The sequence below is a fragment of the Chrysemys picta genome, chromosome 4 (genome assembly GCF_011386835.1).
Source record: "Chrysemys picta bellii isolate R12L10 chromosome 4, ASM1138683v2, whole genome shotgun sequence".
NCBI classification, from domain to species: domain Eukaryota; kingdom Metazoa; phylum Chordata; order Testudines; family Emydidae; genus Chrysemys; species Chrysemys picta.
Window position 1 is genome coordinate 43,029,874 of NC_088794.1, and position 14,247 is coordinate 43,044,120.

The window sequence follows — 14,247 nt, forward strand, 5'->3', positions numbered from 1 at the left end:
ATAAGGAGGAGGGAGAGAACTTGTTCACCTTAGCCTCTAAGGATAGAACCAGAAACAATGGGTTTAAACTGCAGCAAGGGAGGTCTAGGTTGGACATTAGGAAAAAGTTCCTAACTGTCAGGGTGGTTAAACACTGGAACAAATTGCCTAGGGAGGTTGTGGAATCTCCTTCTCTGGAGATATTTAAGAGTAGGTTAGATAAATGTCTATCAGGGATGGTCTAGACAGTATTTGGTCCTGCCATGCGGGCAGGGGACTGGACTCGATGACCTCTCGAGGTCCCTTCCAGTCCTATAATCTATGAATCTATGAATCTATGAATCTATGAAAATTTGGGCAGTGCCGGCTAGAAAGGCTTACAAAGTGCTCCAGTTGGGCAGAACTACATGCAGCTCAGACATCAGGGATCTCAGGTTCTGGGAAAGGATTGTTAATATCCAATGCTGGCACCCGCAGCAAGTACTTGGTTTTATGGATCTCTGGAAAGTCTTTCTCTGTCATTCCTATTTCCCACTTGGGAAAATCTGGTGTGGCCTTCAGCCATAAGTCTTCCATGGGGCCTTTTGCAGTGAACCACCACTCCTAGGGAAAACAAAAGGGAAACGAGATGCCAGAATGAGACTGGATCTTCAGAAACAGCATTTCCAAGATGGTCAGGAAGGGGAGAAGTCTGACAAGAGCCCCCTATTCTTGCTATCGATCGCTATCTATCCCACACTGCCCCACCAGCAAGCCAGGGAACAAACGGATTACGAAAGTTGCAATTTGACCCTTGGTTCCCAGCTGGCTTTGGGGAAGGAAGTAATCTGCATCACGCCTAAACCAGGCACAGATCTCTTCCCCTTCCATGCTGGCTCAGCACTGCTGGCTGGTGTGTTGGATTCCCTGCTCCTATGTAGGAAGGGAAGTAGGACCCCATTGAAACTACTCAGCTCCCCATGTTGTGACCCACGATACAGATAGCCCACAGAGGGATGTTGAGGCCCCTTAAGCCCCCTTACTTACGCCCTTTTAGGGTGTAAGGTGAATGGTTTTCATTTGATGATTTACTCCTGCTTCATGCTACAGAAGCGCTATACTGGAAGTGTAAATATTGTAGTGACTTATCTTCCTACAAAAGACTTTATTGCAATAAAGCAGGCCAGCTGCCTTTACAATGATGACACCAGAACAGAACCATCAAACCACAGAACTGTCCTCCAAGATGATAAAAATGCATCTTGCTAGGGGAATTGTTCTCTCAGTTTGCCACCGGGGTGGAATTTCACAGGCTAGGCTGGCAGAGCCTATGGTTGGAAAGGCCGATTCCAAACTCAAGTCTTCCACATTTTGTATGGCAGAGTACTGTAAACAAGGAGCCGGAGAAGGATCTTACGCAGATGGTTAGAACTCTACCTGTGTCCATTTGGGTCTGGAAAAAGTTCTCAGACATCCATATTTCAAATCCCCTCTCTTCCTGGGGCATGTCCTTCTGATGAAAGTAGGTAGCCATGGTTTATATGCCATCCTAGCTGTAGATTTTCCATACTTTTTTTCCCCCTTCTCCTCCAACTGTGATTGGACCAAGCATATTTCTGGCCAATGTCTTTTTAAAAGGCCAATAGCAGGTGCTTCCTGGCCCCAAAGCTGTCAGCCTGTCTATTAGTATTATTATTTTTTATTTGTATTGCCTCATTGTGCTCGGTGCTGGACAAACAGAACAAAAAACCATCCCTGCCCCAAGGAGCTATCAATCTAAGACAAGAGTCAACAGGTGGATGCAGACAGATGGGGAGCACAAGAAAACAGTGAGACAATATTGGTCAACATGGTCGACTGTGGTCTCAAAGCACTTGGCATCATGGCAAAGGAGAGTTTTAACTCCAGTGCCCACACTGGCCTTTGTTGTCTTGGTCCAAAACAGAACTGTGCAGCCGGGCCATGGTAGAAGGTCCTGTTAAGACAAACCAAGTAGTTTTGAGTTTGTGTCCATAGTAAGCCATCACACCTTTCTTAGCCTAATACTGTACTGTCAAGGGATGAGACAAATGTAGCCATTTTGCTTAACTTCTAAATTCCAAACTATACACCCCAGCCATTTGCTCCAATCAGCTCCCTGGGCAGGAGAAGAAAATAGGCTCTGTCAAGAAACGCAAGAGCTACATTAGAGCACTGGCTTTGAGATATTTTCTGACATTACCTCACAAGAGTGGGCTAAAATTAGGTCAGAAACTAACACGGTCAATGGTAAAATTCTTCCAGTAAGAATGCTTGTCACTGTTATATGTCCATTGTTCCTGTGGTTGCCTTCACTTGTTCCATGTCCCGTCTATATGAGGAGTGTACCATGAAAGCACATATTACTTTGCATTGATTTTCATGCATTGCAGGCATGCTACCATCTGGCAGTGTGTTCCAATTATACCAGCTCTTTGCAGGTGCTTCAGGGCACATGGCCCAGCAGATACGTTGTCATGTAGGTGTCTTGGCCAGACTGCACTAGATCTTTAGTAATGCTCCTGTTTTTAAGTCTTTCTGCATTGCTGCTTGTGGGCCTTTTACATTTTTCTCTGCTTGTCTGACATCTGACAACAGCCAGCTGCTGTTCATCAGGGACTGGGCGTTTCTGTCCTTACTGGGAACAGTAGGCCAGGCAACCAGAAGGTGTGGGGTCAAGAAAGGGAAATTGGGGTGAGGACTGGGTGTGCTGGGACCTACTGACCATGCAATGGAGGTGTAGGAAGGAAGGAGGGAAAGAGGGGAAGGGTGGCTTGTGCAGGGCTCTTACAAACACACACTCAGGAGAACCTGGGAATGCATTTCCTTCCCAATCCAAATCAGACCCCATTGGTACATTTTCACAACTAAAAAGTAGCTTACCAGATCTGAATGGCATTTCTCCTGCTCTCCAGGTTGAACCTGCAGCTGTCTCAGGAAGCACTTCATCAGATTCCTCTTCCCCCTGGCATTCAGAGGCCTTTTCCTCTATTGCTCTCATAATGCAGTCTCCAGTACAGGGAATGTCCATCTCTGCCAGATGCTGGGAAATGCCATCATACTATACACCTTCCCTGATTGCTGTGATCATATGGTACCACAGGCTCTGGCCCTGTCTGTAAGGCAGTGAGCAAGCTGATGTCGGTGCTGGCCAGCTGGCAGCCTGGTCGGATGATCCAATGAGGCATTGTAGAGATCAGATCACAAATCAATCACCAGAAGAAGCCTGCCACTGTGGAAGCACTGTGCAGCTAGGGGCCACCCATGTGTGCTGCATTGTTTGTACAAGTAGGTGGGTCCTGGCCAGGCTGACTCCTGGACAGTGGAATGCAGACAAATGTCCAGACAGGCCACCTCTGCAGTATGGGATTGCACTGGGAGGTCCATTTGCACTCTTTGGGCTAACACAACATTGCCCTCTGCTCACCATGACACTGAAAATGACTGAGGCTCGATCAAGGTGGACCTCAAAAAGCACAGGTGGGTCAGCACAGTCAATAGCATAATAGAAACCCAAGTGTGTGTGTAGATGTGGAGCATGTTACGGCCATGCTAGGGAGAACATGCTATGTTAACCATGACAAGTTTGACCAAGCCATGATGGGCAGGCAGGTGTAGACAGACGCATGGACAACATGAAAAGGAGATTTAATTTTGCAAATATAAAGTTTGCACTAGAGAGAAAACCACTGGCCCCTAAAAATGCTGCTCCTATAGATCTTCCATCAAAATGTACTCCAAAGCACAAGTTCCAGGAGGCACAGAGCAGGAAGCAATGTTATTTTGGAATGGTTGGTCGTGTACTAGAAATGGTCCCAAACCTGTTAAATGTTTTGAATGGGATTTTATGCTTCTTAAACCATAGCCCTGAGAACCGTCCAGTGACGTCAAGATAAGTGCTGTTCACACAATACTGAGTGAGACACTTGGGTTGAAATCTCAGGCTGCATCTCACTCCCCAGCTTGGCAGATGTGGGCTTGTCTACACTTACCGGGGGATCGATGCACGGCGATCGATGCATCAGTGGTCAATTTCGCAGGTCAACACCTGCTAAATCGACCACAGATTGCTTTCCCGTTGACTCCTATACGCCACCAGATCAAGTAAGGGGAGTCGATGGGAGAGCATCTCCTGTCAACATTGCGTAGTATGGACTTTGTGGTAAATAGATCTAAGCTACATCGACTTGAGTTACGCTATTCACGTAACTTAAATTGCGTAACTTAGATCGACTTTTCCCTGTAGCGTAGACAAGGAGTACTGCAGAGTAACCCTGGCAAGAGCTGGGAGCCTATTTGTTGGGTTTTGTAAATAGTCACCACTGCAGGGTAAGCAGTAGCACAGTTAACGGAGTCCTTGAGAGATTCTGTTCCATTCTGTTGGAGGAGAGTTCTGATGATGTGGGTGGGTGTGGACGTACACAACAGGGTGAAGGATCAGGTGCTGCGCATGCTCCTCCCCAAGCCTTGTCCCCAAATGTCATGTCAGCCCCAGGCTGTCTGAGAATATACCACAAATGTTAGTGGAAGTTAGGTGGGCTTGGGGTGTATGTCACAGTGGTGCGGCAGTTCCCCGCCCCTGTCAGGAAGGAGTTAAAGAGCTCCTCCAGCACAACCAGCCTCAAGCCAGTGCAGCTGTAAGCCTTGTCCAGCCTAGGTATGGGGCGGGGGGGCTTAAAAAGGAGGATCCCAGCTCAGTTTGGGGCAGCACTCTGAAGGAGCAGGACTGCAGTGCAGCGGTCCCTGACTCCCAGAAGCAAGGGTTGCTGACTGGGGAAACAGCTAGAGAGCCTTGCCCACCCAGGCCCTTGCAGAAAGGAGAAGGGCTGATACTTTTGCCCTTTTTTGCTCTCTTTTTCTTTGACTTCCCAAACTGTTTGTTTGGGCTACTTTAATTCCCCCTACCCCTGGGCAAGGGGGAAGAGGCTATGAACAGCACTGGACTCTGCCACAGGAACAGGTCCCATCCTTTTCCCCAGGGGGTGCTAGGGGGTATAGCCTACTGCAGGTACCCACCAGTTCCATCCAGGATTTCAATCATTTGCCTTCACAACACCCCCCCGCCCTTGACTTTATCTATATTGCAGCCATTGACCTGCAGCCAGCTCCACTTTCTTCTAGGGAATCCTAAATCCCTTCCCAGAGACCAGCTCATCTGGTGCTCAAAGGAAAGAGCATTCAGATTACCAGCTCTCAGGATTTACATTGCTGATCTCCAGCCAGGATTTCTCCAGGAGGTTTCCATATATGTCACAGAGTTGGAATGCTTGGGATAGGTAGAGTTGGCTCTGTTCTTCATTGCCCAACACCAGGAGGATATAGGTGGTAAACCCCAGGGTAACAGATAGGGCTTGTGGAGCATCGAGAGAGAACCTGGTCCAAGTCCTAACAAGAGAACAATTGAGATTCATGTCAGGATGACATCCCAGAGCTTTGAGATCCCTTTGCAGGAATACAGTATGCCTGAGGAGAAGAGCCAGCTAGATAGAAACAGGAAACCTGCAGAGAGATAGAAAGTAGCAGGGGTGAGATAAAAACCAGGAAGATTCAGCCTGTATGAACTCGTCTTGATCATGCACTTAGGCAGCACTCACTAACTTGGCTTTGCAATAGTCTCTTATCCGACCTACAGGACAATTCCTCTTTGGGAATTGTGCCCTCTGTGTGGCTGATTTCTCGTCTACCTCCTGTCCAGAGGCCACTCTGAGAGGATCCTAAAGATATGTTTCTTGCAAAGTGAGTGGGATGGGGACGAGGGGACATCTGTCACAGCCTTAATAGCATCTTTTTCTGCATCCTCACAATGTCCGAATAATCTGTCATGGTTCTCTCACCCCACAAATGTGCATCAATTACTGGCCCTGGAAACATATCATTGAAGGGCTATGATAATAAAATACTGCTGTTTGATCAAGGGTTGCCCCCACTTTCTGAATCCTTCCACTAGCTTCCTGCCTCTTATTGCATCAAATTCAAGTTTCTCTGTCTCCCCTACAAACTCTATAATGTAGAAATAAACCTAGCTGCACAATGCAAAAATGTCAATGCCGTCTCCCCTCCTCCCTTGCACAGCTGGACACATACAAATATAGAACATCACTTTTGACCAGTTTGCATGTTGCATGCCAAAAATAGAAGTGTCTATGTATGCTTTGGGGGCACTTCATTTTGTCTGGGGATTTCCCCTCCTCTCCATTGTAGTGTATTATGGGGGAAAAAGAGTTTTTGCAATTTTTGCCATCAATTTTTGGATGAATCAACTGGAAAGAAGCCAAATTATGATCAACCTTCCCCTGCACTTGTAATAGGCTTTGCATTGGTTACTGCTCATGCTGAGCTGTAGTGCAGCACTGAAGGGATTTCAAAACCAAACCACCACCTGAACAGCCATTAAAACAATTACAGGGGCCCAAACAGGGAACTAGGCAATTCCAGGGAGGAGACCAAGGCTAGTAGAGCTGAGTAGATACACAGGGCTGGAGTGTTGCAGGTGTCAGGACCCTGGTATTGAATCCAAGTCCATTGGGTCCCTAAAAGGTATCCCCAGTGTCCGCGCCACGGCAGCATGCTGAACCACTACCCATGACTGACAGCCTTGGTGCTAAAGACCTACAGCCCCACAACAGCTTGGCCCCTGATTGGCTGGACTGACAGCATTCTCTCTAGGCACCTGGACTATATAAAGACCCCAACAGGAAGAGGAAGCTGTCTGAGCAGCAGGCCATTACTGCCTGGACCACCTTGCTGCCCTGCTGTTTTGCCTGACCTTGCCTTGCTGCTGTACTGTCTCACCTGACTCTGCCTTGCCTGACTGCACCTACCTATCTTGCCAACCCAAACCCTTCAATTGTATCTCCTGACTACAGACCCCCCTGCGAGAACTCTAACCATTGCCCCAGACTGCCTGTAATACCAATTGTCCTCCCAGTTACCAGACCACCCACACACCACTAGACGACGACTCTGACTCCCCTAGTCTGCCCATCCTGACCTATCATAATGCCCAGTGTCTGAAAGAGAGGTGTGCAGGGAAACTTGATAGATGGCTGCTCCCAGTGGGCCTGATTCAAAGCCCATTGAAACCCGTGGAAAGACTCCCATTGACATCATGGGCTTTGGATCAGGCCCTCCATGTCTAGCAGCCATCAGGAGATATCCAGCCTCCATTTGCAGATGTATTGCATTTTACAGTCTTTCCACATAATGTGGACATCTCCTTCTCCCTCTCACCTTTAGCGTCTTAGTACGAGTCTCCCGGACCAATTCAGGCTTTTCCTCAATGTGTTTCCGTAGCATAAGGATCTCACACTCCAAGAATCTACAGAATCCACTGGTAGCACAGAATGAGGCGCTAGTTCTCCTCAGCAACCTTCTGGCCTTTTCAAAAGGCTCCTTGAAGTTGCCCCACTGCTGAAGTCTTGCAAACCTAGAGATCCACATAAGATTTGCTGTAGGGGATTGGACTATTGGACCAGCCAGTGGCACCGATCTATATATGCAGGGCCGGCTCCAGACACCAGGCAACCAAGCACATGCTTGGGGCGGTACCTGATAAGGGGCAGCGGGGGGAGCACGGTGCAGCATTCCGTGGGGGGGGGGCGCTCCGGCGGCGCGGCGCTCGGCGGGGGGTGGCGTGGGGTGCAGCGCTGGGGGGGGGGGTGTTCCGGTGGCGATCGGCTGGGGGGACGGGCTCCGGCGGCGCGGCGCTCGGCGGCGGGGCGGCGCTGGGGGGGGGGGGTGGCGCGGCGCTCGGCGGGGGCTCGGGGGAGGCGGCACTTTTTTTTGCTGCTTGGGGCAGCAAAAAAGTTAGAGCCGGCCCTGTATATATGGAAAACTCACGCTGCATCTAGCTACCTGCACAGTGCTATACAGTGGGCAGAGGAATTCTTCCTAATGCATGCAGCAAAGCATGAGATATGATTACCACCAACTTAGATTGTACTTTGGGGGCAGTGACTGTCTTGTTATTCTGTGTTCGTACAGCGCCGAGCACAGCAGGTTACTGGTTCATGACTAGGACTCCTAGGCACAATGATGTTGATTATAATAATTTAATGCAAAATAAAGATGTTTTTACTAGACCTAAAATTATCCATCCGAGGTATGTGCCATGATCACAAAAACTTTCCAGCCACCTCCCCAGCTAAGGTGGCCTTAAGGCTCATCAATACCCCATTCAGTCCTCTAGTAGAACTGGCCCAGTTCTGCCACCCTTACTCATATTGAGAAGTACCTGATCAGCCAAGTAGTCACACTGATTTCAACAGGACTCATGGACTAAGGAGCTATTCAATGTGAGTACGGATGGCAGAATCCGCCCCAAAGTTTCTGAATTCCGACCCACCATATGGCAAAATAAAGATTAAACCAGTAACACAGCAAAGCAATTTTGAGGAGACTTTGTATATTACCAAATGGCCAGGGATGAATACAGCCCCAACATGATGCTGTTCTGAGACGTAAGGATGCAGTTTTTTTCATAGCGTTGTATGAATTCCAGGCATTCTTTAAATGACTTAAATGAAAATCCTGTAAAAGAAATTTGCATTAGAGAAGCTGTTTCCCCTTCTGGTGGGGGTGTATTTCCCTATTCTAAAACTACCATAAGTACAAAGATAGTCAAGAGGGATCTTGGAAGTAGCTGAATCACCTGGCATAAAAAATCCTCAGATCTCAATGAAAGTCTAAAAGAAATGTTGCAAGATTTGAGTGTTAACTGAGCTCCTTGGGGCTGTCACAGGCTTTGTATCAGTGGTCTCTAGTGCAAGGGGAGAAACCCCATACTGGGCAGAAAAAATGAAAGCATCATCACCCAAGCATGCAGTCCATTTTAAACTGCCCATGTTTCTGTAACACCGACTGTCTCCAGTTGTCAGCAGCTGGGATCGAATCTGAGACCTCTGGAGCTTAGTGCATGAGCCTCTACTGCATGAGCTAAAAGCTAACTGCCTGTTAGCTAAGGTTGTAGAGCAGACTTATACTCTCGCTCTAAGCGGTCTCGGTGCCACTAGATGGGACAGAATACCACACTCAGCAGCATAGGCGTGCACATGGGGTGTGCCGGGTGTGCCCAGGCACACCCTAATGCAGGGGTGGGCAAATGGCCCCCCTCTCCCAGCGCGGCAAGCCGCAGGGTCTGCGCTCCCGGGCCCCCTCCCCTGGAGCCATGCCGCTGGGCACACAGCGCTTTGGGGGCTGGGGCTGTGCACTCCTGCGGGGCAGTGTTTGGCTCCGCGGGGAGGCTAGGAGCCTCATCTCATGGTAAGGGGTCTGGGGCCAGGGGGGTTGGATAAGGGGTGGGGGCAGTCAGGGAACAGGGTGGGTTGGATAGGGGGTGGGATGCTGGGGGGGTGGCTAGGGGTTGGGGGAGGTCTCTGGAGGGGGCAGTCAGGGAGCAGGGGGGGTTGGATGGGGCATGGGAGTCCCGGGGTCTGTCAGGGGGCGGATAGGGGTCAGGGCAGTCAGGGGACAGGGAGTAAGGAGGGTCCTGGGGGGCAGTTAGGGTGGGGGGGTCTATGGAGGGGGTGGTCAGGGGACAAGCAGCTGTGGGGGATTGGATGAGTCGGGAGTTCTGGGGGAGGGCTGTCAGGAGGCAGGGGTGTGGAGAGGGGTTGGGGGAGGCAGGGAGCAGGGTGGTTGCATGGGTCGGGATTTCTGGGGGTCCTGTCTGGGGGCGGGGAGCGGTTGGATAGGCATGGGAGTCCTGGGGGGTCTGTCTGGGGGCGGGGGTGTGGATAAGGGTCGGGGCAGTCAGGGGACAGGTAGGGGGTGAGGTCCTGGGGGGCAGTTAGGGGCAGGGGTCCCAGGATGGGGTAGTCAGGGGACAAGGAGCGGGGGGGGGGTTGGAGGTTCTGAGGGGGGAAGTCAGGGGGCGGGAAGTAGGAGGGAGTGGATGGGGGCAGGGTGGGGGTGGGGCTAGGACGGGGCTCACTGGGTGCACACCCTAATGAAATGGGCTGTGCATGCCTATGCTCAGGAGGTGTGTGAGTTACATTTGTTCTCCACAATGGATGCAATGCAGGGATGGGCAAAGCAATTCCTATGTTGTGGAGCAGCAGCAGTCCTTCCATAAGGAAGGTTGCCACTTGGGTCCCATTATCCATCCCTCTCTTTCTAAAAGGTGTTTTTGAAAGAGGACCTCCTTAAATTATAGAGCAAAAAGAGAGTTTCAAATTCTTCCAACTTTTTTGCCACTTTTGTAGGGGAAAAAAACAGATAACCACAACCAAAAACCCAAAGAGAATTGGCTTCAGCAGATCACTGCCTTTGAGCATGATTGTGAGAGTAACCTACAATACGTTATTAAACATGTTTAACAGATACTCTAAGGCCTGGTCTACACTACGGGTTTAGGTCGACTTTAGCAGCGTTAAACCGAATTAAGCCTGGACACGTCCACACAACGAAGCCCTTTCTTTCGACTTAAAGGGCCCTTTAAACCGGTTTCTTTACACCACCTCCGACGAGGGGATTAGCGATAAAACCGGCCTTTGCGGGTCGGAATTGGGGTAGTGTGGACGGAATTCGATGTTATTGGCCTCCGGGAGCTATCCCACAGTGCTTCATTGTGACTGCTCTGGACAGCGCTCTCAACTCAGATGCACTGACCAGTAGACAGGAAAAGACCCGTGAAGGTTTGAATTTCATTTCCTGTTTGCCCAGCGTGGAGAGCACAGGTGACCCCGCAGAGCTCATCAGCACAGGTAACCGTGATGGAGTCCTCCCAGGATCGCAAAAGAGCTCCAGCATGGACCGAACGGGAGGTACGAGATCTGCTCGCCATATGGGGAGATGAAGCAGTGATAGCTGAACTCCGTAGCAGTAAAAGAAATGGAAAAGTATTAGAAAAGATCTCCAAGGCCATGAAGGACCGAGGCCATAACAGGGACGCACAGCAGTGCCGCGTGAAAATTAAGGAGCTACGGCAAGCTTACCACAAAGCCAGAGAAGCAAACGGAAGGTCCGGGGCAGAGCCGCAAACTTGCCGCTACTACGCGGAGCTGCATGCGATCCTAGGGGGTGCAGCCACCACTACCCCAACCGTGTGCTATGACTCTCTCACTGGAGAAACACACAGGGAAGACGGTTCGGGGAACGAGGAAGATGACGATGGAGGTACTGTAGGTAGCTCACAGCAGCAAGGAAGCGGAGAAACCGGTTTCCCCAACAGCCAGGATATGTTTGTGACCCTGGACCTGGAACCAGTAACCCCCGAACTCACCCAAGACCCTCAGGGCACACAGGAGACCTCTGGTGAGTGTAACTTTGTAAATATTTGTAAACATTACAAAAAAAAAGCAAGCAAGTCTGTTAACGTGTATGGGGATGGAGCGGAAATCCTCCAGGGACATCTCCAGAAAGCTCTCCTAGTTGAAATGGGGTGATTTTATTAAGGGGGACATACTACCTCTACGGCCCTGAGGATGTCACATGGGCCGCAGCTCTGTGCGGATTGGGCCACAAGCAGCCCGCGGGCCGCAGGTTGAGAACTACTGGGTGGGTTTTTTGCCCAGACCTGTTAGTCCATAATGCACTTCATCAAACTGTTAAAGGTTCTTTTCAGTGCAGCATTTTAGGTTTTGGCTACACTAGCACTTTTGTTGGCAAAACTTTTGTTGGTCGGGGTGTGTGTGAAAAACCACACCCCGACTGACATAAGTTTCACCATCAAAAGCGTCGGTGTGGACAGGGCTATGTTGGTGGGACAGCATCTCCTGCCGACATAGCTACCGCTGCTTGTTGTGGGTGGTTTAATTATGCAGATGGAAGAGCTCTCTCCCCCCAGCATAGAGCGGCTACATGGGAGACCTTACAGCAGTGCAGCTGCAGCAGTACAGATATGCTGCTGTAAGGTCCCTAGTGTAGACATAGCCTTAGTTAGTCAGAGGGAAGGGGGAGAAATTCAGTTCCCTCTAGTCACCTATTTTTGTTTGTTGCTTTCTTTTAAACAGTATTTTTCACTCCTGAATTTTTCAGGCTAATATATGATGCTGAGGAGGCAAATTTTGCTCTCCGTTACAAAGATGCAACCCCCATTGAAATCAGTTAGGATTACCATATTTTGTGCCTCCAAATGGAGGACACTCCACGGGGCCCCGGCCCCGCCCCCAGCCCCGCCCACACCGCCCACGCCCCCCCGCCCCAACTCCGCCCCCTCCCCAAAGTCTCCGCCCCCTCCCCTGCTTCCCGCGAACATTTAATTCGCGGGAAGCCTGAAGCAGGTAAGGGGGAGTGTGGGGGGAGGAGGCGCGGCCCAGGCTGGCCCCCCGGCGGCTCCAGCCTGGGTCGGCTTGGGCCCTGGGGTGCCGGCCCCGGCCGACCACCCCCGGCCCACCCAGCACTGCCGGCCCCCGGCGGCCCAGCACACCCCCCGGTGGCCCAGCGCACCCCCCGGCTCCCGGCCCCGCGACCCCGGACCGGCCCGCGGGCCCGGCCCCCCGGCCCCACAACCCCAGACCGGCTCCTGGCCCCGCGGGCCTGGCCCCCCGGCCCCGCGACCCCAGACCGGCTCCCAGCCCCGCGGCCCCGCGGCCCAGCGCACCCCCCTGCTACCCCGGACCGGCTCCCGGCCCCGCGGCCCCGTGGCCCAGTGCACCCCCCTGCTACCTCGGACCGCCCCACGGCCCAGCGCACCCCCCGGCGGCCTGGACCGGCTCCCGGCCCCGCGGCCCAGCGCACCCCCCGCTACCCCGGACCGGCTCCCGGCCCCGCGGCCCAGCGCACCCCCCGGCGGCCCGGATTGGCTCCCGGCCCCGCGGCCCAGCGCACCCCCCGCTACCCCAGACCGGCTCCCGGCCCCGCGGCCCAGCGCACCCCCCGCTACCCCGGACCGGCTCCCGGCCCCGCGGCCCAGCGCACCCCCCGGCGGCCCGGACCGGCTCCCGGCCCCGTGGCCCCGCGGCCCAACGCACCCCCCCGCGACCCCGGCCCGGCTCCCGGCCCCCCGCCCGGCCCGGCACCATGCCCCCGGCCCCGCGACCCCGGCCCGGCCCCGCACCGGCCCCGGCCAAAGGGGCCCCGGCCGAGCCCTCCCTCCCTCCCGATTTTCCCGGACATGCCCGGCTTTTGGGGATTTCCCCCCGGACGGGGATTTGAGCCCCCAAAAGCCGGACATGTCCGGGAAAATCCGGACGTATGGTAACCCTAAATCAGTGGAAGTCCTATATCTAATAAAGCTGTGATTTGAGCTAGACAAGCACAGTTCTGTTTGGGTTAGAAGCTGTTATAGTCAAGCATGAATTTGGTCTTTAATTTCTCACTGCTGCACTGACTGAGTCTAAAAAAGAACCCATGGCTCGTTTGTTACATTCCAGGAAGATAAGCTTGAATTTACCTTTCTCAATGTCTTGTGGAAGTAATAACTCTAACTTCTTGGAGAAAGTAGAGGTAGTGATGTCTGAAATTCAGAGAACAAGGGAGAAGGCATATCTAAGAGTGCTTGCTGCACACATCCTTTGTTCAAGACAAATGGTTCTCATACATGCTGCCTACATAGAGAAGAATCTTTACTGGCATTGGGGATCATGAAAATTTCAGGAGATGGTTGCCTGGACACAGAGATCCTAGTCAAGGGTGCACCTGCTCAACATGAAAAAGAATCAAAGAATAAAGTTCCTCTGAAAAGCAACCTTAGAGTCATCACCTGCCTTTGCTTATTGGAAAGAGAGTGTGATGAACTTTCATCGTGACCCCACCTGCAGTCTGCAGCTGAGAAAGAGAGTGCTGCCTCTATGAAAGTGGCTACCATCCCAATAGACTTGCCATTGGACATTAGCCATTTTCTGTTGTACTCTTTTGTACATGACGACTTGAACGCTCCCTTCATTTCTTTCTGCAAAAGGACCACAACCAGCATAGTATGACTGTCTTTTGTATGACATATTAAACTCAGGTACTGACCATTCATGGTCATGAAAGATTTCATAGCACTTTTCTCAAAAGTTAGAGGTGGCAACCGTGATGTCCTGACCTAATTTCTTTGTGGAAATGTACATTTGGCTTCATAAACACTTTTCGGAGTGTCATTTGAAATGGTTATTCCTTCCCTCCTACTCCTTAAAACACCCTGTTGGGTAATGCTGCTGACACAGAGTAGTTGTAGTACTACACCCCAGAGATGGCTGCATTTCTTGGTGGGTGAGAAATCCATGTTTAAATAAACTGTAAAACATGACGCCATTGAAAGACACTGTATAAATACTGTAGGAAGTTTTACTGTATTTTCAGTGCCCTGTTTGGCCCTATTTTATTACCACAATAAGCGTAATGCTC

General features: G+C 51.4%; 1 protein-coding gene across 1 annotated transcript in view; it reads right to left on the reverse strand.

Annotated features, from left to right (window-relative positions):
* Positions 1–393: 393 nt before the first annotated feature.
* LOC112061273 (adenylate cyclase type 10-like) overlaps positions 394–14,247 on the reverse strand; it is a 71,899-nt gene continuing 58,045 nt past the window's right edge. The window contains 5 exon segments of the mRNA XM_065594061.1: positions 394–582; positions 5,181–5,456; positions 7,207–7,402; positions 8,388–8,563; positions 13,236–13,372. Of these exon segments, the coding sequence (XP_065450133.1) occupies positions 394–582; positions 5,181–5,456; positions 7,207–7,402; positions 8,388–8,563; positions 13,236–13,372 (974 nt within the window).